General features: G+C 38.6%; 2 protein-coding genes across 2 annotated transcripts in view; both read left to right on the top strand.

The window, feature by feature from the left end:
- Positions 1-25585, top strand: part of LOC135216415 (beta-alanine transporter-like) — a 74370-nt gene that overhangs the window by 9271 nt on the left and 39514 nt on the right. The window contains exons 2-3 of the mRNA XM_064251717.1: positions 23480-24306; positions 24786-24961. Of these exons, the coding sequence (XP_064107787.1) occupies positions 23906-24306; positions 24786-24961 (577 nt within the window). The 5' untranslated portion in view covers positions 23480-23905. The remainder of the gene's footprint in view (positions 1-23479; positions 24307-24785; positions 24962-25585) is intronic.
- Positions 169-23668, top strand: LOC135211487 (basic proline-rich protein-like). Its single transcript, XM_064244796.1, has 5 exons — positions 169-365; positions 7385-8557; positions 9702-9813; positions 9936-10076; positions 23480-23668. Exons 1-5 carry the CDS (start codon positions 169-171, stop codon positions 23666-23668), a joined length of 1812 nt encoding a protein of 603 aa, XP_064100866.1.

Genomic DNA, 25585 nt, shown 5'->3' with positions numbered 1-25585 from the left:
TCCTATCCATAAATTAGGCAGGTATTGTGACTTCCTTCATGGGTCGAGGTAGGTAAGGGAACTTCTGCACTATTTGCCTTTAACACCATCCCTCTACTCTTCAATAGTTTACGATCAGAAGTAGGAGAGGCTCTGGTCGACCTCTCTCTGTCCCATCATTCTTGACTCATGGTTAAGAAGGCTGTCTTCTACTCCCCTACTTCTCAAGGGTGGGGATTTGCATCCCATCCCTCACAACAAGAACAAGGCGTCCCTTGTTCTCCCGGCAATGGTATAACCATCTTGCACAGCACTGGGGATAACCTGAGGTACTTTCCCTGCGTTACCTCCATGCCACCTGCTATTGCCATCTTCCATACTTCCTGGTGGGGTTGGACTGCTCACCACTGGCATCTCTCCATTCAAAACATGTTCGTTACTCCTCTACTTGGTCTGCTACATGAGTAGTTACTGTGGGGGGGAGGTCACGAAGGGTGTTCAGGTGCCACTACCACAGTACCACCGTCATTTGACTTTGGTGACCACGGCACTGTAACCATCGATTTTTAATTCTCCCACACTATTCCTTGTCTCAAACGGATTTTTCTAATATTTTGTTAATACTTCCTCCGATTCGAATTCTCTCTCGCCTGTTTGTCACCGAATTTGGTCATGAAACTGTCTAACAGTAGTAATTTAATAACTATTTCTGTGATCATACTCTGCCTGTCTGGTTAGCACTGCGCATTCCGGAATTGCATGGTGCGATTGTACGCTGTCAGTTTGATTAGCATTGCGGTTTTCAAAATCTTGGTGTGTGATTGTATACTGTCTGTTTGGTTAGCACAGCACATTTTGAAATTGTAAGGTCACTTGATTTATTATTCCCGTTCATAGCACTGTTCACCACTTTTCTACTGATTGCTTTAGCCATAACTGTTTTTATCCAGTTCGTTCGTTTCACCATTTCCCTCGTCGGTGTCGTCGTCCGAAATTCCTCTCGTCTTCATGTTTATTTCACTTATCATATCACTGTTTGTCGCCAACGATTTAGCATTAACGTTTGTTTGACACCTCATAAGACCCTATAAGACCTCACAGGACCTATGGTACCTCATAAAATCTCTTAGCAGCCCCCAAGACTTGCAAGACCCCACGACTGACACCAAAATTATATAACCTTATCGACGCCAAAATTATGTGACTTGATCTCGGTCATTTGTGGTTTCGGGATATGAAGGAAAATCAGGAGAGAGGAAAGTTTACATGCATGCAATGTAGGACATGCAAGAATAATAATTGAGGAAACGTTTAACACAGGTGTATTCTTCTTAGCTACACAGGTGGCCTTTACTTATAATTATTACGTTAACTATGCTAGTGCACAACCGGACAGCAGGTAGGACTGTTATTGACACTCATGGCGATACACGTCTTTGTGTAGCCGACAGGGGTACTGGGCACTTGTCTCGAACCTAGTTAATTTGACAATTTTGGAGAAATTCCAAGTCCAGTTTAGCCTTCCAATATTGTCAGATTAACCACGTTGTACCCAACTTTGTTAAATTCAAATTATACAGATGTTCATTATACGATACAAAATTTTACCACGACAGTACCAATACTTTATTGTCCATTGAAGTGCGTGCAAAGGAGAGATTGATTGATAAACATGCATTGCAAATTCAACTATTGTACAATTCTATTCAAAACAGACTCACTTTAATTGATCTTCTGATTTTTAACTGGCTATTGACTAAGGATGTGAACCTTTTTATTGATAGAATGCTGCAGACCCAAGACAACAAACTTCATAAACTAGGTGTTTCCAAACCGAGCTTCAACAGCAATAACAACAAGGTGGTCTTCAACTACTCTATCTATAATTTAACCAAAAGGGAAGAGTTTTTGTTGTCCTTTGGACTGGACTTTTGCTTACCAAATTACAAGCCAGGTTTCATTTTTTCCTTTTATTATAAAATAAACTACAATATAATCAGATTTTAAACATATTTGAGATATATACATATATTTATATTTAGTCAGATCATCAAACTTACATTCTTAATAGATTATAAAAGTCATAAACTTAAACCATACGCAAATGAGGTCCCTCTTCTGATACCATACTTTTGGTATCTGCCTGCCAACTTATATAATAATATAACACAAACCTACAGATAAGTTAACTGAAATCCTAATTGGCATATTTTCTATTAAAACAGTTAAGCATTCTTTCACTTAACAAACGTTCAAGTAACCAACTAGTATATCTAAACTTACTCTTTAAAAAGTTTATAATTTGTCTAAGATCATATTTCTTTTTCTTGCTCACCCATAAGACATACAAGTAATCCACGATTAATCCTAATGCAGCATTATTACACTTTGTTGTTTTACAATTAAAATCTAACATTAAAATTCTAAAGAAACTATTTTTCTCAATACTACACATATTGATCAGAATATTTTTAAACCATAGAAAAATATCTTTAATAAGAATACATGAATAAAATATATGGATTGAATTTTCTTCCTCGCCACATCTGTCACAAGAATCATCCGTCCTTATCTTTAGCATCCTTAAGCCGGTCTCACACTAGGCATTTTTTTCTCGAGCAGCGAGCCGTCGCTGCCGATAATTAAAAACCAGGAGCTATTAGCTCTAGATTTTAGCTTCCCAGCAGAACGGGAAGCAGCCAGCACGAGCCGCGAGCCACAGCATAGTATAGACAAACAAGATGGCTGCTGCTGATAGGACGTACTCTCAGACCTTTGGCTTCTCTTCTCCTGAGCCACTCTCGAACCCACAAACTTTTTTTGTTACTCTTGCATTCACGTAAGTTTCCAAGAAATACACCACTGCAGCACATCTTGCAATAGTCCGACAATTTCTGGGCGCCATGATGATATCAGCTGATCAGTTTTGTTTACTTTTTCCTACGGCTCCTCGAAACCACGAGTTCCTAGTGTGACGATGCAACACTTTTGCTCGCAAGCATTGGCTGGATGCTGGCCAAAACCACGAGCAAGAAATGACTAGTCTGATACCAGCTTTAATCTTTGGTTAGTTGCTAGAGTCTCATGCAAGTATCTATACATAAATTCTCTCTCTCATAATCCTATATGTCTATTGTTTACATTCTTCCAAATGCTTTTCTAGTTGAACAACGGGTAGTTACTCTCTATTATGGCCTCACAATATGGACGGATGCAATCATAAACTACTTTACTCGTCAACAAAGGGAAATTTTTACAATGAAACTCCTTTCTAATTGCCTCTATCGCTACAGAATAGTATGGACTAGAAATATACGATACCTCTTTTTTATCAATCGTATTAGTATAAGACTTAGTCTTATACTACAATAATAAACAGCAAGGCGTAAATCATTTGTTAGCTCCTTTAAAACAGTACAACATAAAATAAATAAAGCCTTGTGATAAACATCAGTAATCCCTAGGCCCCCTTCTTCCTTGAGTGAACAAAGTGTTGTTCTTCTAATAGGCTGGTAACATTCCATGCCAAAGTTCTAAAGATACAAGAATTTATGGCTAAGGCTTCTCGTTTAGACAATGGAAATGTGTGAGCCAAATACCATACATTTGAGAGTATCAAGGAATTGATAATAATACCCTTTTGATATAGGGTTAATATTCTCTGTTCTGACATGTATGATATTCTGTTGATCTTGTTTATTCTGTATTCCCAATTTTGTCTGCAAGTTTCTTCATAATTTCCACTATATTCAATCCCTAAAACATTAGTTTTCTTTACACTTTTTACCTGTCAGTAGGCCAAGACAGTTTATTTTCCCAGTTTCCAATTCCTAAAATTTTTGTTTTATCGATGTTTAGTTGTGCTCCTGTAGCCTTTTCAAACCTTTCTATCTCTTTATAAACAACTTGCAGAGATTTGTTTAATCATCTGCAAACCCTTGAAGCTTGATACATTTTTATCTGGTAGTGGAGAGGGAATAATCTGTTTATTGCCTTTAATAGCTAAGTATAAGGGTTCTTGAAATATTACAAACAAAAGCATGAGCAAGGGACATCCATGTCTAACAGACCTATTTATTTCAAACGAAGAGCTAATTACTCCATTGATGCAGAAGCTTTGACTGTTTTTACACAACACCTTTAACCATTTAATAAAGTAGTTGGGAAATCCAAAGCAATACATAATTCTCCATAAGAACTTCGTATCCGCCCTGTCAAAAGCCTTTGACCAATCAAGGTTTAAAAGAGCCAAGTTCGAATGAATTTTGGATGAATAATACACTACATCTCTTATCATATTATCACAGTCGATAATTGACCTTCCATTTACACCACAATACTGCTCAGATGAAATAATCTTATTCATTACCAATTTCATACGATTAGCTAAAATTTTTTTTGCACATTTTATAATCTACGTTAAGAAGAGATATGGGCCTCCAGTTCTCTGCTAGTTCTTCGTCCCCACCCTTTGGTATAAGCTTAAGAATGCCTTCATGCTGAGAACTACTCAAATCCTCCTTCAGAGAGTACCTAATTACTTGTATGAAGTGAGGTTTCAGCAGTGTCCAAAACTTTTTGTAAAATTCAGTAGGAAGGCCGTCCTTTCCTGGTGATTTTCCAATGCTTAAGCCCTTAATGGCTGCCCTTATTTCTTCTTCAATTTCCTTTGATAACATATCTACATCATCATTATCCAATTTATTCTTGAACATTCTAAGTAATTCCTCTTGTTGAATTTTATCAACATTAACGTTATTTTATAACTCTTTATAATAACTTTTAAAAAAGGAAACAATACTGTCAGTATTAATGAGAACTCCTTTATCCGTTTTAACTCTAAAAATACCCGAGTTCCTATCCTTTCCTCTTCCTAACAAGTATGCTGATACCTGTTCACCTTCTACCCTGTCTTTTAGTTTTGCTCGTAGTTTAATGCCCTCACAAAACTCATTCTGTATGTCATTCACTCTGTCTTTAATCACCCTTATTTCTTCAAAGTCAATTCCACCAGCATTAGCTTTTGCATACAATTGTTTCAGTCTTCCTTGCAACATATTTAGAAGTCCATATTTTTCTTGCGACATAATCTTCGACATTCTTATAAAAAACTTTTTACATTCCATTTTTGCAAAATTTCACCATGATAGCAAATTATCAAAAATTCCTTTTCTAGCCACAATATGATTCCAAACTACACTGAAATTCTCCTCAGTTTCTTTAAAACCCAAAACTTTTGTGTTAAGCCTCCAAAAACCTCTACCAACTTTTACATTTTGTACATTAAATTTAACTAAAACCATGCTGTGATCTGAGCAGCTGATAGGTATTGTTTTCCATGACTTTATATGGTTAAGGGGACCGCCTCAGTTGGGGGGGAGGGTATCGAAATATTGTTTGCTACCCATTTAAAAGCCACCCAATGGAAAGTTACTACAAAGAGTTTCATAAATTTCTATCCATTGGTTTTTTTATATTAATTTTTTTCCCGATTTTTAGATGCATTGCTTTAAAACCCTAAGGCTTCCTTAGTTTTTAACTACATTTTAATAACTAAAGCAATTAATACTCACAAAGAGTTGCTCTATCCAACGAATTGAGAAAGATTAAAAAAAAAATAAATCAAATAAAAAAAATTCATTGATATAAAAAAATAATGTTTTTATTTAATTACTTAATTCAAAAATTCATAAAAAATAGAAATTGGAATAATTTGGAAATTCTTTCAATTCTTTCGATGTAGAATTTATCAAGAATTTCAATGGTATTTGAATTTTGAAAATAGGACAGTAAATAAAAAAGCCTTAGGGTTTTAAAGCGACCCATGTACTGAAAACATAGTTTTGAGATATCGCGTGTTAAAGTTTGCGTAATGAAATTCTCAGTGAAAACCGCATAGGCATCAATATAAAAATTTACTTAAGCTTGATTTTCTTATTTTAATAGCATACTTCTATGGTATCTGGTCCCCCCACTTTTAAAAGTGATATTAAACCCTCCCCAGGGGGTGGGTATCATGAGGCACGACCCCACTCATTGCCGCCAGCTAGGCCAGGGAGGTGATGAATGCACATCCTTCATCTTGGAGTTCTTTCTTGTTATCTTTCTAAGCCTATTTTTCAACCTTTCTCTAGCTAATGTACGCTTTCTAGACTGCTTCTTCCTTGGCATTTTGATGAATAAACAAGAAAAAACGGACTTAGATATAAAGAGTACTTGACAACTCAGGCTCAGAAGTGAACGATGTAGTTACATCAAAGGTATGCGGGTTACTGATGTGTTTGTGCAGCTGCTTCTCCTGCCCAGTGTTGCCACACTCTCGGGTTGGATTTATTGTACTGGCTCCTCAAAATTATGAGGTTTTCAGTAAAAATATCGTACAAAATTGTAGGTTTTATCGTAATTATTATCTTACACTGTTTCTGATATTTAACACATTTTAGTAATTTGACAAAATAATGAATATATGTATGATTTCTTTGCAGTCATTAATATCTTGCAATTTACATAATTGAGAAAAAAATACAAATGAAACATTTCTCTCTACAAAAACCAAAAAATGGAATTATAAATAATTAGTTAATGCTATGAACAATTGTTATAAACAAATTATTACTATATTACTATATATGTGGTAAAAAAAGTATTCAGCTTAGAACGTCACTTCTTTCCATAGTGTAAACTAAACTGATAACGAATTAACACGATGTGTGAGTTGATAGGGCGACTCATACATCTCTTTAAACACTCCAAAACATCAAAAATCAAAATAGCATCACTGAGTAGTAATTTAAAATAGATATATATAATTAAACATGACTGGTACTGATACCTATCCCATGATGAAGGAATTAATAACAATAATAATTGTAAAGTATATCTTTAAGAATCTTCTCTCAAATCAAATTCATGTTCTCTGATGTTCTGGAATAACTGTGCATGATTATTATTCTGGAAAACATCATTTGCAGGAGTAAAATGAGCACATGACCCTCCAGAACCTTTGATGCAACTAGCAGAGAGAAAAGAGCCCCATTAACTGTCCTTGTTTTCAGTCTGTTTCTTAGTTTAGTTTTAAAGCAAAGAGCAGTTAGAGCAAAATTGGCTTGGCCTGAAAAACTAGACTTTTTTTTCCTCCTGGCCGTGAGCCCCACGCAAGACGGCCTGACCTGGTCCCCTCCCCACCAGGGTCCCCACCCAAGGGGACCAAATCGGTGTCCTCCCCACAAGGATCCTCAACCCTGACGGCAATACCCAGTCACCTCCCCACTGTGGGGCCCACTCCTGGCAGCCCAACCCATTTGCTTCCCCTCTAGAGGTCCAACCCCTGGCGGCCAGACCGAGTCTCCTTCCCGCCAAGGGCCCCACCCATGATGTTCTAATCTGGTCACCTCCTGGACGGGAGCCCAAATACTGGTGGCCTGACCTGGGGACCCGGGGCCGGCCCGACCCGCCTGTTCCAGGACACGTGGAGGAGACCGCCCTCCCGTCCGGGCACCTGTAGCAGGCACGGCCCGCCCGCCCTGGGACCCGTGGCGGGCCCGGCCAACCCATCCCTAGACAAATGGCGGACACCGCCCACCGGTCCCAGGACACGTGGTGTAAACCGCCCATCCGTACCGGGACCCGCAGCGGCCCAGCCCGCCCGTCCCAGGACATGTAGCGGGCAGTGCCCGCCCGTCCCGGGACCCACAGCGGGTTGGGTTAACTGTCACGGGACACGTGGTGGGCACCACCCGCCTGTCCCAGGAACTGCGGCGGGCCTAGGCCCCCCGTCCCAAGACACGTGGCGGGCACCAGCCCGCTGTCCCGGGACACGTGGTGGACACCGCCCGCCCGTCCATGGACCTACGGTGGGCCCGGCCCGCCTGTCCTGGGACACTTGGCAGACACCGCATGCCCATCCCGGTAACCGCAGCGGACGCCTGCCCGCCCGTCCTGGGACGAGTGGCGAACCCCTGCCCGCCCATCACAGGACCCGCGGCGGGTCCAGCCCACCCGTCCCAGGATGCATGGTGGACGCCTGCCCACCCATCCCGGGACCCGCGGCGGTGTCTGCAACGTGTCCAGGACGGGTGGGCCGGGCACACCGGGGGTCCCGGGACAGGCAGGCGGTGTCCGCCGTGGATCCCGAGACAGGCAAGTGGTGTCTGCCATGTGTCCATAGAAGGGCGGAGTCCTCCACGCGTCCTGGTACGGGCGGGCAGGGCACGCCACGGGTCTCGGGACGGCCAGCAGACACCAGCAGCCATTCCCGAGACCCCAAGCGGACCCAGCCCTCCCGTCCTGGGAACCGTGGCGGACGCCTGCCCAGCCATCCCGGGATCCGCGGCGGCCACAACCCGCCTGTCCCAGGACACGTGATGGACACCGCCCTCCTGTCCGGGGATACGTGGCGGATACCGTATGCCTGTCCCGGGATGCGTGGTAAACACCGCCCGCCCATCCTGCCAGTCCTGGGACACGTGGCGGGCAATGCCCCGCCCGTCCCGGGACACGTGGCGGACACCGGCCACCTGTCCCTGGAACTGCAGCGGGCCCAGCCCGTCCATCCCAGGATACGCGGTGGACACTGCCCGTCCGTTCCGGGACCAGTGGCGGACGCCTGCCCGCCTGTCCAGGACCGTGACGGGCCCACCCCCCCCCCCCCCCACCCCCCCCGTCCCCCCCCCCCCGGGTCCCGGGACCATTGGCGGACGAATATGCCACTGCATCCTCTCAATTCTTCTGAGGATTCTCTGAATCTTGTAGTTCTTTTCCTTGCACTCCACGAATCCTACTGAATCCTCTCTTTTTTTCTCCTGGCACCTCCACCCATCCTATTGAATCCTCTTAGTTCTTGGGGCTTCTCCTAATCCTGTTTCTTTTCCCGGCACCTACATGAATCCCCATATTTTCTTCACCCTTTCTATATTCCCCCGCTGTTCTTTTCCATCCAGGAATCAATAAAACTCTATTTCTTTATTTCTTTTCTAGCTCAATTTCCTTCATGGATTAACAAAACAAACTTATTACAAAATAAACATCAAATTTTCCATTCAATAAACATCCTCCTCAAAATGTCCACATCTTATCCTTCTGAGTGAGGCCAGTGCAGTCTTCATCACGCCATTTCTTGAAGATCGACAGAATCTTCTGCAGTTTTCAGTTGCTCTCCTCCATTCGTCTTTATTTCTCCTGGAGGTTTTTCAAATTGGAGACCATTTTCTCCTTCGCTCCTCGCAGCCATCCAACCTCATCATCCATCTGGTCGTTCCGTTCGCTCTGGACACCGGCCTTCTTCTCCAGCGACTCCAGGCGACCATTTCCTTCCTCTAGAAGGCATGCCAGCTTGTTCCTCTTGAGTTTCGCTGTCTCAACTTCACACTGGAGTCCACACTTTTCCTTCCAAGAGGTCCTCCAAGTCCTTCTGCAGGTCTTTCCTTTCGGATTCCCACTTTTCGGTTGAGTCTTTTTGTTCCTGGATGAGCCTCGCTATCCGCGTCGCTTCTGCCATCTTTAGCTGCACGTCTTTCTCCTTCTGTCGTAGGAGTTTTTCGATCCCCTCAAGCAGGCAGTTTGCGTCTGGCGACTGCCCAGACAGTTCCCTTATCCTCTCACAAAGGGCATCGTTCCTCTGACCAATTTCCTTCACGTTGTTCTTCAGATGCTGGTTTTCTTCGGCCATCTTGAGGATCTTGTCTTCCAGCTGCCATTTCTCCCTCTTCTCTTTATCGTTCCAGCTTCGAGCGAGTGGGCCCTCTCTTGCAAGGCCTGCTGTTGCAAAACCTCCGGAGTGATCTGGATTTCATGAACGCGTTCTTCCCATACGCCAGCCTTCTGTGTCTCTTCTTGGTAGTCGAGCCTCCGTTGTAGCTGAAGAATTATTGTCCTGTCCAAGTGCACGCGCTGCTCTCTCTGGTACTGGATGACGTCTCGCAAGGCCACAATTCTCTCGTTCAGTTCCTTTTCCTTAGGCTGTTCAGCTCCATCATCATCAGTCAGAAGAGAAATCTCGCCAGCGAATAGGGAGCCACAGCAAACTAGATGACTATTCTTCCGGATTTCGAGCAACATCTGGACAAAACCATCCTAATAACAGCTGCTGCCAAGGCCAGGTAAGGCCACGTTTTCTTCAAACTGAAATCCATATCTGAAGTATCCAGTTCATATACTCTCCTCTCTCTCACTCTCGATTTTTCGTTGATTTTCTATATTCCACGAGAGATATTTTGGTTTATCGAAATATATCAGGAAAGATTCTGAATTTTAATTATGTCTTGTCTCTTGGTGTTACAAATTGCTGAAATAAATCTCTCTCTCTCTCTCTCTCTCTCTCTCTCTCTCTCTCTCTCTCTCTCTTCTTTCTTTCTTTCTTTCTTTCTTTCTTTCTTTCTTTCTTTCTTTCTTTCTTGTTCCTTCATTTAGGTTTAAGGCTTTGCATTCAATTAGTTGAGAGAGAGAGAGAGAGAGAGAGAGAGAGAGAGAGAGAGAGAGAGAGAGAGAGAGAGGAGAGACCATATTTTTGCGTATAAAAAACAGAATAGAGAATCTAATGTGTGTACTAACCATGCTTAGTGTAATTATATATATATATATTATATATATATATATATATATATATATATAATATATATCATATATATATAGTATATATATATATATATATATATATATATAATATAATATATATAGTATATATATATGTATATATATATATATTATATATATATATATATATATATATATATATATATAATATATATATATATATATATATATATATATATATATATATATATATATATATATATATATACATATATACATAAATAATCTAATGCCCCAAAGTAGTCAGGTCACCTTTTAGACATGCTGTCTACGCAACGAGGAACGCCAAAGGACACGAATGAATCAAAAGTATACTGAAGCAGGAATGCGCACACCTGAAAGGGGACTATTGAGACCCACTCATGGCAATAATGACAGCCCTTACACAAGCTTACGGCGCGTGCGCACGTGTGTGTGGGCGTAATATATATATATATATATATATATATATATATATATATACATATATATATATATATATATATATATATATATATATATATATATATGTATATATATATATATATATATATATATATATATATAAGTATTATATATATATATATATATATATATATATATATATATATATATACTATATATATATATATTATACATATATATATATATATATTATATTATATATATATATATATATATATATATATATATATATATATATATATATATATATATAAATATAATGACCCCAAAGTCGTCAGGTCACCTTTTACACATGCTGTCTACACACGAGGAACACCAAAGGACACGAATGAATGAAAAGTATACTGAAGCAGGAATGCGCACACCTGAAAGAGGACTATTGAGACCCACTCATGGCAATAATGACAGCCCTTACGCAAAGCTTACCCGTATTTGTGTGCGCACGTGTGTGTGGGCGTAATATACGTGATGTTGCAACAGTACTAAGAGAGAGAGAGAGAGAGAGAGAGAGAGAGAGAGAGAGAGAGAATGGCTACTCTTGTTAATGATGATGTTTTATATGGAAAGCTGGGTATTTGGGTGGGTGAAAAATCATTGAATTACTTCACCTATCAGGGGATCCTAACTTAGGATGCCAGGAGGATTCGCTCTCATGAGCGTCCCCCCAACCTACTCTAATTTATGGAACTGTGAATTAAAATAACAGGGTTGCAAACCCAATGCAACCAAGTCAAAGGCACAGAAGGCCTTACATAGCCAGACTTTTTTTGCTTTTTCCGCCTCCATGGACTGCAACTTAACCTAACTTTGGGAACCTTAACATTAAAATTTATCGGCTGGGAATCTACCCTTACCTAACCTGAACTAAACCTTAGGTATCAGGTCATAGCCTGGTAGACCACTAACACAAGCCTAAGTTACTAGGTCCTTACTTAACTAGTGCACGCTGCACTTTAATACCCTTCATTAAAGTATCATGGACCATTTAAAACATATCCTTGTATCACTTCCCTACCCCCCAACCCAAAAAAGTTTACCCTTTTCAGAATCAGAACCTACAGATACTACAGGTTGCCATGGCAATGTTAGAATACCTCCTTGTATGCCTATTTTGCTCTTGTATTTTCACCCGCCTAAAATACCTATACTAAATTACCAATATCTGCTGTAGTCCGCAACAATTATAGGATACAGCCTATAGAGTTTCAGTAGCCTTACGCTGATCATTTGTTCCCGAAACGAATAGGAGGTAAAACTGCATAGAAAAACGTTAACTGCCATAGTCTAGCTCGCTGCGGAATATTTATAAAGACCTACCAATACCTTTTTATTCACAAGGCAACTGATGTCCAGTAAAATATAAATTAATTGATTTCTACCATACCCGTATCCTTCAATTGTAAAATTGCTGCAGGAACTTAAGCAAAATTACTTGGTCTTGAAGACACTCAACAAACCATCTTGTATAAGTAGAAAGTTTTCTTCACCTCTTTCATACACTATTAAATAAAATTACTGACGTCAATAGTTGTAGAACAGGAGTCTCATTATAAAGAAAGTTTGCTTCGTCACCGACGTCGGGCAGACCAGAGTCAAAGTAATAGGGTCTGCTCAACTCGGCATTGGGGGCGGAGCTAATACTGTGACGTCAGAAGAGTAAAACTGCTCGTGCTTCTCCATTGAATTACTTAAAGAAGCTTTAGTTTTTATACATTTAATCCATTTGTCATGGTTTTTTTTTAAATCTTGATAAAACCTGTAAAGAGGTCACATGCTTGATGTTTTTTAATATCCATTCAAAGTATATAGGGTCTGCTCAACTCAGCAGTGGGGGTGGAGCTAATACTGTGACGTCACAAGAGTAACACTCCTGTGTTCCTCCACTGAATTACTTAAAGAACCCGTAGTTTTTATACATTTCATCCATATCACATGGTGTTTTTCATAAAATCTTGATGATAAAATCTGTAGAGGTCACATGTTTGATTTTTTTAATACCCATTCTCTCATTTAGTCACCAAACCTTGTTTTATTGCACAAAATATACCAGTTTGAACACACATAGCTACTCAAGCTTTCTTCATATATTTATTCTTTACTTATTTATTTACTTACCTATATACTGGTTTGCTGTATTCTCTTCAAGTCCATTTCTTTTAACATGACAACTCTCTCTCTCTCTCTCTCTCTCTCTCTCTCTCTCTCTTTCAGGTAGTAATATTATCAAGATTTTAAATGATTCTCAAGAAATTTATTTAGTTCTGTCACTGTGTTCATACCTCACTTTGAAAAGCAACCTGTTTTATGATAAACGTTAGAATGATTGATTAATTATATTTTCCAAATCTTATTGTGAATACTTATTGTTATGCAATAAATACAAAGAAAATGTGGACACAGGCAGTGTAAAAATGGCAGTTGCATTTGCACGACTTGGCCAAAAAAAGGAAAACAATATCAAAAGTATAAGAATTACATCATATACGATATAAGGTATCAAAGGAATAAATGATGAAGAAAATGATACAGGGAACACATTTCCAGCAAATGTCTCATTAGCACTTCATATCACATAAATATACTTCCGAACACATAAGTTTACATATAACAGAAACTGTATACATAAAGGTGTTAATTATGCATGCCTCAAACGATTATAATATTTTCCAAAAAAGTACAAAAAGGTATTTCGTCAGTCTGGCTGGATGTATCTGATGACGTTTCACAAGGGGCGGGGCTAGATTTCAGATCTCCCACGAACGCTTAATTTTTTTATAATTTTTGCGTGCGTAGATAATATTTTCTGTGCGCAATTATGGGTTTGAAAATAATTGTAATTGTAATGTGTCATATACCAATTGAACGGGAATTCTTTGTACTTTTACATGGTATATAGCAAAATGTAATAAGATGAAAAACTATGTAAGAAAAATGTGGTAAATATTTACATACAATTTAAAAATTTTGGTCCGTCTTTGAACTAGAATTCCTCGAAAATTTCTGAGAACACCTATCAATTTTATTTATGCATTATATAGCAAATTTTATCAGCTTTCTAATTAATTTTTCAGTTTCTTTCTATCATTATCACTTAGTCAGATACGCTACAAAACGTGAATGTATGTAGGTTGACGGATGAAGTAATTGCACATTTTTGTGTGCGTAGATAATTTTTTCTGTGCGCGCTTGTGGGTTTGAAGTAATCGTGCTTGTAATGTGCTATATATAATTTGAAAGAGCATTCTTTGTACTTTAACGTAGTATATGGCAACATGTAATAAGAGAAAAATTATATAAAAAAAACGCCATCGCAAAAATAGTTAGATGAAAATGTTATCGTAAATATAGTTTCATAAAGATATGGGCCTTTTGTAACTGATGACGTTTCACAAGGGGCGGGGATAGGTTTTAGTACCGCCTCATGAGCAGACCCTGTATATTTTGACTCTGGGGCGGACGACACACAAAACGGCAGAAACCGCAAGACTTCTTTTGAAATGCCATAGATGTAAACACACATACAAGTGAAGCTTCTATATTATTATGTGATGAAAAATCATTTACGGTAAAATATAGAAAGATAAATTACTTTCTGGTAGTGTTAATAAAATGAATTTGCGCTGGACTCGTCATTCAGAAATCCCATGTATACTGTAAAGAAGTGTAACAGGGTGTTTTGCCTCGGCCACCGATCGAGTGTGTTACACACACACACACAGAGTTTTCATGTTAAGGCAAAATGAGAAGTCAGTGATTAATAAAATAGGAGATAAATGACAACTTTTTGAAAATGCCTATTTCAACTTAATATCGAATAATAGTTGTTTTCTATGTTCTGTTTACGTTGCCCTGACCGGATCTCCCAAAGGGTGACATTTCAGAATTTCCTTGTTAAACAATTCCAACGCTACCTTTGATGTTTAAAACTTAAAAAAAAATAGCATACATACTGCATATAGCTGCTGTTACAACCCTGATATAGAGATACATCACTATTTTTCTACTTTGTAATGCTGGCGGGACCCGGTCAAAAAGAGGTCAGCATGTAAACAAGATCCGAAAAAGGGAAGCCAGGATCAGGAGAGTAACACTATGCGTAAGTCATAAGTTATACCACCTGTAACGGAGTGAAGGAACAAAAAAGCTGTGAGTACTTTACACGAAGTGTGTATTTAATCCCACCTTGAGCCCAGCGAAAGTCTTCGAATTAAGTTTATGACAATTGTTTCTTCTTAGGCTTGTACAAGCATCTTCCAGGTTTGGTTTTCAGTTCCAAGAGCGCCCCGCCAACAAACGAAAACCCCCACTTGAAGGAAGACTCATCAAGTATAATCCAAGAAGAGGAATCCAATATGATGTAAGAGTCCTCTTGATTTGTGATGTTATAGTAAATAAGAGTTTCTGTTCAAACCGTTATTTGTTGTTCGTTGGCAAGTTGAATCATAAGACCATTTTTATTTGTGACATTGCAAACCGGTTTCAGCTATTTCTCTACATTAAAGTATGATGATTTCAAGAAGTTAAATTGGGACATTACTGAAACTGTAGAAAACTAAAATTGGCAGGGGTATAAAAATAAGTTGCCCCGAATCAAGTATTTTGGGGGAGGTCAAAGTTTCAAACATTTTCAATACAAAGAGCTAAATTCATTCACGACTTTGAATTTCATAATTGTTGGGTCAGAACTCCCCAAATAACTTTGATTGGTAGGAATTTAAATAGATAAGTGCAATATGATTAATGTCCATCAGTTAAATTAATAACAGATTTTGTGGAAAACTATGAATTTGTAGATAGTTTTTGAAACCTTTATAAGAACTTTCAATCCCGAATTGTATCCTAAGTTTGGTCGTATGTCCCTGTTTTTCGAAGGTCCGCACGGGTGCCACTGATCGTTACGCAGTGAGGTTGAGAGTGCGCTGCAATAGCTTGAAAAAACATAAGATTATAGAAAAGAGTAGAATTGCTCAGATTATGCACTCGCCATTGTTACTGTCAGGAAGCAGAATGGATCCCTTAGGGTTTTTGGGGTGGAATTTTTCGTAAAATAAATAGAAATTCTTCATGAATTCTAAAATTCCCATTTACCTTAATATTGTCAGAAATTCTAATTTCCAAATGTGTTACTGGAATATAAGTTTATTATACCAGGACGTTGAATCTCCAAAACAGAATGCTTATTTTGCAAATGGAAGTTGCTCCAGAAGATTGTAAATATTTTGGTACTTAACACACATTTGGGTCTATATAGAATTTCTTTATCGGGTTACCATTTGGTGATCCTCATTCTGCCTCCTGCAATTTTATTTCAGAAAGTTCCATTTTCCCACTTGTTGTTAGCTTTCTTATGATTTTGTTGCTTATCCATAATCCTGGATGATATTGTTCTAGGTGGAGACTCACCAGCTGAAGATGTTAAACGTGCAAACTAGCCAGAGAAGAAGAGCCCCCATTAAGCTGTCCTTTGTTTTCGGGTCTGTTTCTTTGTTCAGTTTTTAAAGAGGTTAAGACTTTACTGAACACTCGTTTCGCATTCAGTTTATAGAGTGCGGCAAGCAAAGAGTCAGTTAGAGCAAAATTGGGCTTAGTTCTGAAAAAAGCTTAGACTCTTTTGGAAACTTCATTCTTCCAGCAAACTTATCAGGTGATTCAGTTAACGAGCTGTTTAAGTTCATGTTGCAATATGGGGAAACAGTTCTCCATTGAATCATCCCAGCTTTTGTTTGAATAGTGAGTGGGTCCATCTGGGGGTACAATCAGGGGAAGCTCAGATGCAAGAAGGGGAGGGGGATTCTTCTCTGAATTCTGATGGATGAGGCCATTTTTTTGGACAGAGACCAGTTTAACTTTGACAGGGACACCATCATTGAAATTATACCTCCTCTTTATTTCTGGTGCATGCCCTTACTACAAGGAAACTTCTACACCTACTGAAAAAACTCCTGCTGTTAGAGTTTTTTCTTTTCCTGTATGGAGGGTTTTTTTAATCCCTGGCATAACACTTTAACTCCTAGGTACAATACTTTGGCTGTCCAATTAAAGATTGCCTGTTCAATGTCTTTCAGGATTTACAGTATTAAACTCAGTTTTTCAATACATTAGGTTCCTGTCCATAAATGAGAGAAGGAATGGTCTCTGAATAGCGATTGACACTTTAACATGCAGAACTGATTATCACCTGCTTTTATCATAACTGAAAAAATTTGTTGAACTTCAGATTAAACTTTGGAAGAAATCTAGGTCAATGGAACATGGAAAATCTAACTTCATGAAAGGATCATGAAGGTAGTTGATAACTGAACTCTGTTGCCCCCCCCCCCCCCCCCCTAAAAGTTTCTCAGCGAACCACTTCTCCGAAAAAAGAAAAATAGCTCCAGTGCCTTCCCACTGTTTCCAATAGCTTTGAACCACGTTGCAATTGGAGACAAGCACGGCAAGGCCAACCTGGTATGGTGACTCTGAAATAGTTTTATTTTTTTTAAATTAATTTATTTATTTATTTTTAGAAATAGCCTGTTTCATGGAGGAGTTTCCCCACGACCTCTTATATTTGTAATTATATAACTTATCAACACCCTTTATAACTTATCGTCACAAACCGTACGATTTAATGGAAAAGAAATGCTATTCGTTAACATCGCTTACCAAGGCCGTTCTTTTTATCGTACATGTACGACAAGTTATCGTACGTATGGCAACACTTGCTCCTGCCTCTCTCGCTTCAGAAAGCGTTAGGATGGGAAAAACTGTCGTACAACAAATATGATTTACCTATGGAAAATTTATTTAAAAACAACGCAACGGGGAACGAAAGGATATCAAAAACATCGTATTTTTCGTGATATTTCCTTATTGCAGATACTTTATCACAAAAATAAATTTTTTACCCACGTACAGGTTAGCTGAGCGAGCCAAAATATTTTAAGTTCTGGGCTGTGGCACACATCAATGTTACCAGTAAATGAGAGTAAAACCTCGATTTGCGCCCACCGACCTCAAAATTGTCCGTAATTTCCTTCAGGCCATCCCAAAACTGAAGGGGGGGGGCGGTCCCTTAAATAGCCTTTTAAACATATATTCTGCCTATTCCTTGACCCTCCGTAGTTATTTTTAAACAAAAGTTATATTCGGTAACTTGTGCCTAACCTAATGGATGGTTATGATCCTTTTCAATTCCTACTTGCTTTTATCAAGTTCCTTAGCGCTTTTTCACTGTAAATGAACATTCTCTTGAACTACTGTCCCTCCAAGAGAGGTCAACAGAGTTAAAACATCTCCACCTAAATCTTAAGGTTTTCACTGTTATTGCTTAAATAAAATAACAATTTATTTCGAAAGCAAATTTTCTTCTTCCTGGTTCTGGTATTTTGTTTTGTTCCTGATGGGAGCGTACCAAGTTCAGGCAGAGGAATGATTATACCATTAAACTTAACAATCTTAATAACTAACTTAATTACTTGCCCCTTCCTCCAATCCCATTTCCTGATTCAAGACCTTAATGCTATGGACACTTTCTGAACTATATTACCCGCAGTTCCACCTTTCAAATTAGTACAACAGTTAATAAAACATCCATAATCATTAGATTGGTTTAAATCAAGTCTTTGAACATTTTTAATATTAAACGGCTCCTGCAACCCATCGAATACCACGAATTCTGTGAAATCAAATTCATGGAGAGAGTCAACTCACCATTGTATCTGTTTTTGTTAACTACATTAAGTCCATTTAACCCATTTTAAGGTGGCTACCTCGTCAGCCTCCAGTGATTATAAGAGGTTCAACCACCCACTTATCTATTACGAAGCTTTGTATTTTTACCTATTCCCACCTTTCGTCGTTTTTCGTTTTACGATCATTCCTTCAAAATATCCTTCATCATTTCTATGCTGCTTGTCATTACCTGTCTTTACTTTTTGATATTAACCATTTTCCCATTTATTTTCCACATGTACTTTACCACTTTTCAAGTATTCCTATCTTCACGTTTGATCTTTGTGACTAAATTCCTCAATCCGCTTCTCAACGTCAACAGCTTGCGTTATCATCATTTTCCCATTTCCGGGCTCTCAATTCGGTCCAACCATATCTCCTTGGCTATATCGTTGTATTCAGTTGTCCTATTTTCGTTCGAAATTATCCTGATCACTTCCTGCATGGAACTGGTTTTATTTCCCTACTGGCTTCTTGCTTCCATACTTGACAGTTCCGTATAATTTTGCTCACGATGGAATCTCCTCCTTATTGTTTTCTATTTCCGGTTTTATTCAGACTTCTCCGGTCGGTTCCTTTTTGTCCTTTAACAATGGGGTTTGTTTTGTATCCCATATTTCAGGATTACATTTTATTTTCAATTTTCATCCTGGCGGACTCATTTATATGCATAGTCTTCATTGTAATCGGATTCATTAATATGCGGTAGAATTGGCTGGCATTGCAATGCTTACAGCGTTTTTAACTCACCATCCATTTAAATATGTTCACCCGAGGACATTGTCTTTATCAATTAAAATTTTATTTTTGAGTTCGCAATCTGTGCTAGTTCTTCAGCATTTTTGAATTTCTTTATCTTGGTTGTCAATTTTGTTTAAATGTTTTTTCATTATCACCAGTGCCAATCTTGAGTTTTGATCATTTAACTAAAATTCCGGGTTCCTCCTTCCGCTTTTCTGCGTTCCATTTTCCCTTATTTCCGGGAAGTGCGTTTCCTTAATACCGTCGACTCCTCCCTTAATGTCCTTTCTCTGGTAACACAGTTTTTCCACTAGATGATCTCACTTCCAACCATTTGTAGCAGGTTCTGCTCTGTCTCAAACACAACTTAAACCCTTTAAACCCTTTACGTTATTGGTTGAGTTCCTTGTAACCTTTGTGATCTGGGCCATGGTTTCATTGAAAAGAAAACTTCGTTGCTTTTCGAACTTCTATTTTCCAAAATGAAAAACTTATCCCTAAGCGCTTAATTTATCACATTTCCAAAAAGAAACTATCTTTTCTTGCCCATAGCAAAGTTTTTCAGAAACTCAAAATTCGATGGACAGCCTTTTTTCAAACAGGCATTAATTTCGCGTCACCCTTCAAAAAGACTACGCAGAAGAGAAAGACCTTGTTCTTATCTAAAACCGATCAAAGGGAAAGGCCTTTGCTTATTTTTAAAAAAAAAAAACAAACTTGGAATACATTAAACAAAAACATGGCAAGATATCTTGTCCTAATAGCAACAAATTTTCCATTTAAAAATATGCCCTCCAAAAAGAATCCAAGAAGATAATCTTCAAAAACCGAAGATTAGGAACTTTAATAGATTTTCAGGGATCGACTCAAATGACAGGGAAAGCAATAGCTCAAACTACCCTATGAAAGAGCCTCTTTGGTTACTGGTTCGTCTTGCGATATTATGTAACGGATTCCTTAAGGGTGCATTCAAAGAACCAAAAATCCCGCTATGAAGACCCATCCAACATCCTCGTATACAACGCCAAAATGAAAATAAAGGTACCAAATTCCTCTGATTTCCATTGTTAGGCCAATGCTTTAACCAACTAAATGTAAAACTAAACAACTCTTTGTAGAATTCCAAACCAGAGTATACTCAGGCCTCAAACTCATGACCTCATCATGGCCAGCTTTGACGTGGGAAATCGCTTTTTACCAAATGTTCCCGTTAATTGATACCATTGACTTTATCACTATCAAACCATTTTTGTGTAATGACGATGATGTTTTTCCAGGGTTTGTTTTAAAGCAAAGGGTGGAAGTTTTTTAAGAAACTTTTAGAAATTGGTGGCTGGTGCGTGACTCAAGCCTTCGTTTTTAAAACGATTGGAATGTTTTTACGTTCAGGTTATAACCAGGCGTAGGCAATGGGTCAAACCCATTGATCTGCACATTTGCATACATTTTTTATGTTGAAGTTTGAAACAGCAACTACTGGGACGGAACAATTGTCCCCGTGCCTCTTTTAGCGCTATTTTACCGTCTTAGATATTAGTGGAACCGACACATTCCTAAATTTTTAGGGGACCATCATCATTGCGAACATTTTCTTGGGAAATCTGCAAAAACGCATCACACACTAATAAAATTTAAAATTTACATTTGGAAAGGAAAGAGAATAATAATAGGATTGCATTTTCTCGATACCTGGTCATGCAAGAGAATGATGGGTTTCAGAACGGGGAATTTTTCGTAAGGCCACATTTGACAGGTTTGGGGCAAAATTTTGGTAGTCCCACCCTGTTCACATAAATTTTAATCTTGAATTCAATTAATCAACCCTTAAAGTTTCACAGAGCTAATAGCCTTGAACTTCAAACTGGAGCTTGTTTCTTAATGAAATTAATTTCTTGCAGGAATTTCTTTAAGACCAATTGTTACCCAAACTGCCAATGTTTTCTAGTTATATCCGAAAGGCCCTTACAGAAAAAATCTTCCAGCCACCAGCTCCAGTACATCTAAACTGCTAAATTAAAATATTTATGTTAGTTTTTTTCCCATGACACTTATGATACCTCACCAAACATTTCCCAGCAAGTTGATGTGAAATTCATCATAAGGAAGCCAAAAAACCATAGGGCGGATTCTTTCGGACACCAAAGAAAAATTTGCCTACTTTTGATTGCGGTGCTGGCCTAGTTTAACATTGTATAGCTTGCCTGTTCGTGGCAACGAACCAGGGACTTATGTTGGAAGCCAATCACCGGACTGCTCAAAGTACGATGTGGACTCACAACATAGGTCATTAGGTTACCGCACAGGGATGAAGCCTCTCTAGTCCGAGGCTTAAAAATTAAGAAAGAAACCATGCCCACAGATATGCAAATGCAGAATCCAAGTACGATGATTTTGTTAGTATAATTTTATCCAGCCATAATGGAAAACCAAACCCCTCCCTATACTCGAGTCCTTGGGCCATTAAAGCACCTCTTTCCAACAGTTGAATAAACAACACTACAGCAGTTTCATTATACCATTGCTTGGACCGCCCACTTTTATCTTCTTTCCGTTGGTTTATCCTCGAACTTCCTTCTCGCTCTGGCAGGCCTTTCAGGCAACCGAACCATCTATTGTAAGGTTTGTTTTGTTTATTATTCAATTTTTTTAAAATTTTTTTACCTTTTGTTCAATACATTGTCATTGTGTTATTTTAGTTATTTTTATTTCTACTTTATTTCATTTTTCAATTTTTTTCTTTTTTTTTTTCGTTTTTGCTTCGTTTGTGTTTTGTAATGTTTAAAATTTTTGTTTAATCTTGCTGGAAAAACAAGGTTGTCAATTTAGTTAGTTTTGGTTTTTTCATAGACCTTGAAAATGAGACCATAGTCTTGAAACGTTGGCAACAATAAAGCGAACCCAATGGTATTTGAGCTGTTTTGCCTCTTCACCTGTTTTATATATATAATATATTATTAATATATATATAATATATCTAATATTATATAAATAGACATATAATATACATAGTATAATATAATATATTATATATAGTATGATATATATATGATATATATATATATATAATATATAGTATATCCTATATATATATATTTTAGTATAATATTGTATATATATATTACCTATATAGTAAATATAAATATAATATATATATATTATGTAATATAATGTGGTGTGTGTGTGTGTGGTGTGTGTGTGGGTGTGGTGTGTGTGGGGTGGGTTTGGGGTGATACACAAATTCTTCGAGCAATATCATCATTCAGAAGGTGTCTGTCGCTATGAACAAGTCAAATTAACATTCACGCATAATATAATATTAACAATAACGAAGATTTAAACACAGCGAAATTTTGCATAATAAAGGGAAGAATGTTTGTCAATCAGTTATAAACTGAACAGCTTAAATAAGGAGTACAAAAAGATGTTCCCTTTATCGAGGTCAGGTGTGTGTGTGCCAGCTCACATGCTATGATACTTGTCTATGCTGACTTCATCGAGGGCTAAACCTCTAGAATAATAAAAAGGGCTGAAGCAACGATTATAGCAAGCCCTCTGTTGCTTTCTAAGCAAAGTCGAAGTGGCGGATAGCAGTCAAGAAGAAGTAGAAGAAGGAGAAAGTGCTCTCTTTAGCAGTAAGACATTTCCCGGAATGGGGGGTGGATTCACCTGAAGCGGTGAACCTCCGCTATCCTCAGTGATTCCCCTACTGATTTCCATCTTGACCTGGAGAGTCCAGAGGTCCACAACAGTCATCTCAGAGTCACTCACATTTACATTTAGGCAAGATCTCTCTTTGCGTTTGTATTGAAAATTTCATACTTAATCACACTCACAAACAAGTATTCCTTTTAAAACACTTAGTAGCAACGGTACCCTCCCCCTTGCAAATGCTTTTTATCGTTTGCTTCCATGAACTGTTGATCTTCCTGTGTAATTCTAACCTCTCTTGACCTCGTGGCGCCTGCCTACAAGGAAGCACTGACCTTAATGCATTTTCTTTCTAATTCCTCAGGAGAGCGTGAGAGCGAAGGCAAGAAGGAAACCGCCCACATCAGCTGCTGACAGATCGTCTTCCGACTCCTCTTTCAAGAGCGGGCGAGAGGTCAACAGCCATTGCCATTCTTCACGAAACTCTCAGTCTTTGAAGGCGGAAAACGAAGTTGGTATCTTGTGTCCATTTCTCGCAGTTGAAAAACTCTAGTGTCACTCCACATATTATGAATTAACAGCAGTTTTGCCGTTTCAGAGGCAGATTATTTTTATTCTATGACTTAGCCGCACATGTACCAAGTGACATTTGATAACCCAATAGTGTTTAGCTCTGCGTTTCTGTAGTGGATACAATCTTTGCTAACGGAGGAAAGGTTATATATTCATTTCCTTTTTGTTCAGAAGTTCATAGTACCGCCATCTATTACCGTTTTCCTGAACAAAAAAGATGCCAGTCATCACGAACGGAAGACCCGTCAACCTGAGCATCGACAACGCCGAGACGGGAGGAAGCGCCATCGCCTCAGAGATGGATATCGAGCTCTCAGAAAATTCAACTCGGTCAGGGAGGACTGTGAAAAAACTGCGAAACAAACCCCAAGAAGACGGTGAGAATATCGACGACTGTAATGAAGCAACCAACATAGATATGGTGATGCGATGGGCGGACAGTCTTGGGGCGTACGAGTGCGTGCTCATATGGGCGTGGGTAGTGCCCGTGTGCTTGTTGGCGCCCTGCGCTTTCATGAATATTTTGCTGATGACCTATCTGCCGCCGCACCACTGCACTCCGCCTCCTGTGCCGCCAAATATTACTATGGCTGCGTGGCTGAACATTACAATTCCCAGGTGGGTCCATTTTCCAAATTTTAGTCTTTTTATCATGCATAAGTGTAAAGTATGCTTCTAATCGTTGTGTTTTCAAAACACCTTAAATAGAGTGCGTCAGTAAGTTACTAGTCAAATCAAAATCCAAACAGAAACTCCCGTCACTAGGAAAAGTCTTTGATTTAGAACGATACCGTCATATTGATGATACATCAATCCTCAAGTAAAACTCTTGAACCTTTTTCATGTTTTTCGCTTTCAACATGATTTACCCTTTGTTATACTTTACAAAGAGCGATGTTTGAATTGACTGATTTACAATGACCTAATTGTATTGCTCACTGCTACTTGCAATAATACCATTATTGCAAGTAGCAGTATCAAAATATCTCTTTTCCAGGGAATAGGAATAATAATCAATATTAATTGTTGCGGCATCAGTAAAAAATATAGCAGTAGCAACTGTAAAATCAGGAGGCTTCATTTTTCTTTTCTGAAAGAAACGCTGTTGGTGACTTCGAATCCTGCGTTATGTATGACTACGTCAATATCTCGAACACCAACTCATCCTTGGTCGCTGCCGGAGGTGACAGTGACCTTGGCGGAAGATACCAGATGGCAGCACTGAAATGGTGGACCCAGCATCCAGACGACCACCCTCCCAACGTGACCACAGGTGAGTCGTACAAACTCTTTATACCAACTATGATTCTTATGCTCATGGGCAGGCTGCACGATGGTGATGAAAGAAGTTATTATAAAAGAAGACTTGAAGTACTGGCTGGCGAATTGGGCGAATTGTTAATGACACTGATTTCTAAAAAGCCATGTCATTTAAATTACTATAAACCTTATCTATGTAAGGCAATGGGTCATAATGGGGGTTGATAGATGGCTCCATAATAAGAGAGTCATCTCTGTCATATGAAAGACACAAGAACCAAGAATGGAAGATGGATATACTAAAAAAAAAACAAAAAACGCTAACAATGATTGCTTCAACTTCGTACAGTAAAAGTGCGACAAGTAGTTTAGAGAGAGTTTTTTTTTTTTAATCAGATGCTGATAGGATCGATAGCCTGATGTACTCATTTAGCAGAGGCCTGAAGTCCATAAGAGGGGGAGAACGCGGAAAGATTTTGATAAAAACAAGTTGTCTAGTTATATGGTAGGCTATTTTTTCCTCGTACTTTATCTCTTCATTTCTTTCTAGAAAACTAACTACTTATGGGATTCTTATATTTTTATACCCACTTATTTTATATAATATTCTGACATTCTTTGATACTGTGTGTGTGTG

The sequence above is a fragment of the Macrobrachium nipponense genome, chromosome 19, assembly GCF_015104395.2.
Source record: "Macrobrachium nipponense isolate FS-2020 chromosome 19, ASM1510439v2, whole genome shotgun sequence".
Taxonomy (NCBI): Eukaryota; Metazoa; Arthropoda; class Malacostraca; order Decapoda; family Palaemonidae; genus Macrobrachium; species Macrobrachium nipponense.
This window is presented reverse-complemented; position numbering and strand designations above follow the sequence as displayed.

Excerpts from the sequence above, each read along its gene's own strand:
- LOC135211487 (XM_064244796.1), top strand. The coding sequence starts at position 169 with ATGGTTAAGAAGGCTGTCTTCTACTCCCCTACTTCTCAAGGGTGGGGA. Across the intron at positions 366-7,384 it reads GCCATCTTCCATACTTCCTG|CCCAAATACTGGTGGCCTGA; the intron begins GTGGGGTTGGAC and ends CCTGGACGGGAG. Across the intron at positions 9,814-9,935 it reads GCCTTCTGTGTCTCTTCTTG|GCTGTTCAGCTCCATCATCA; the intron begins GTAGTCGAGCCT and ends CCTTTTCCTTAG.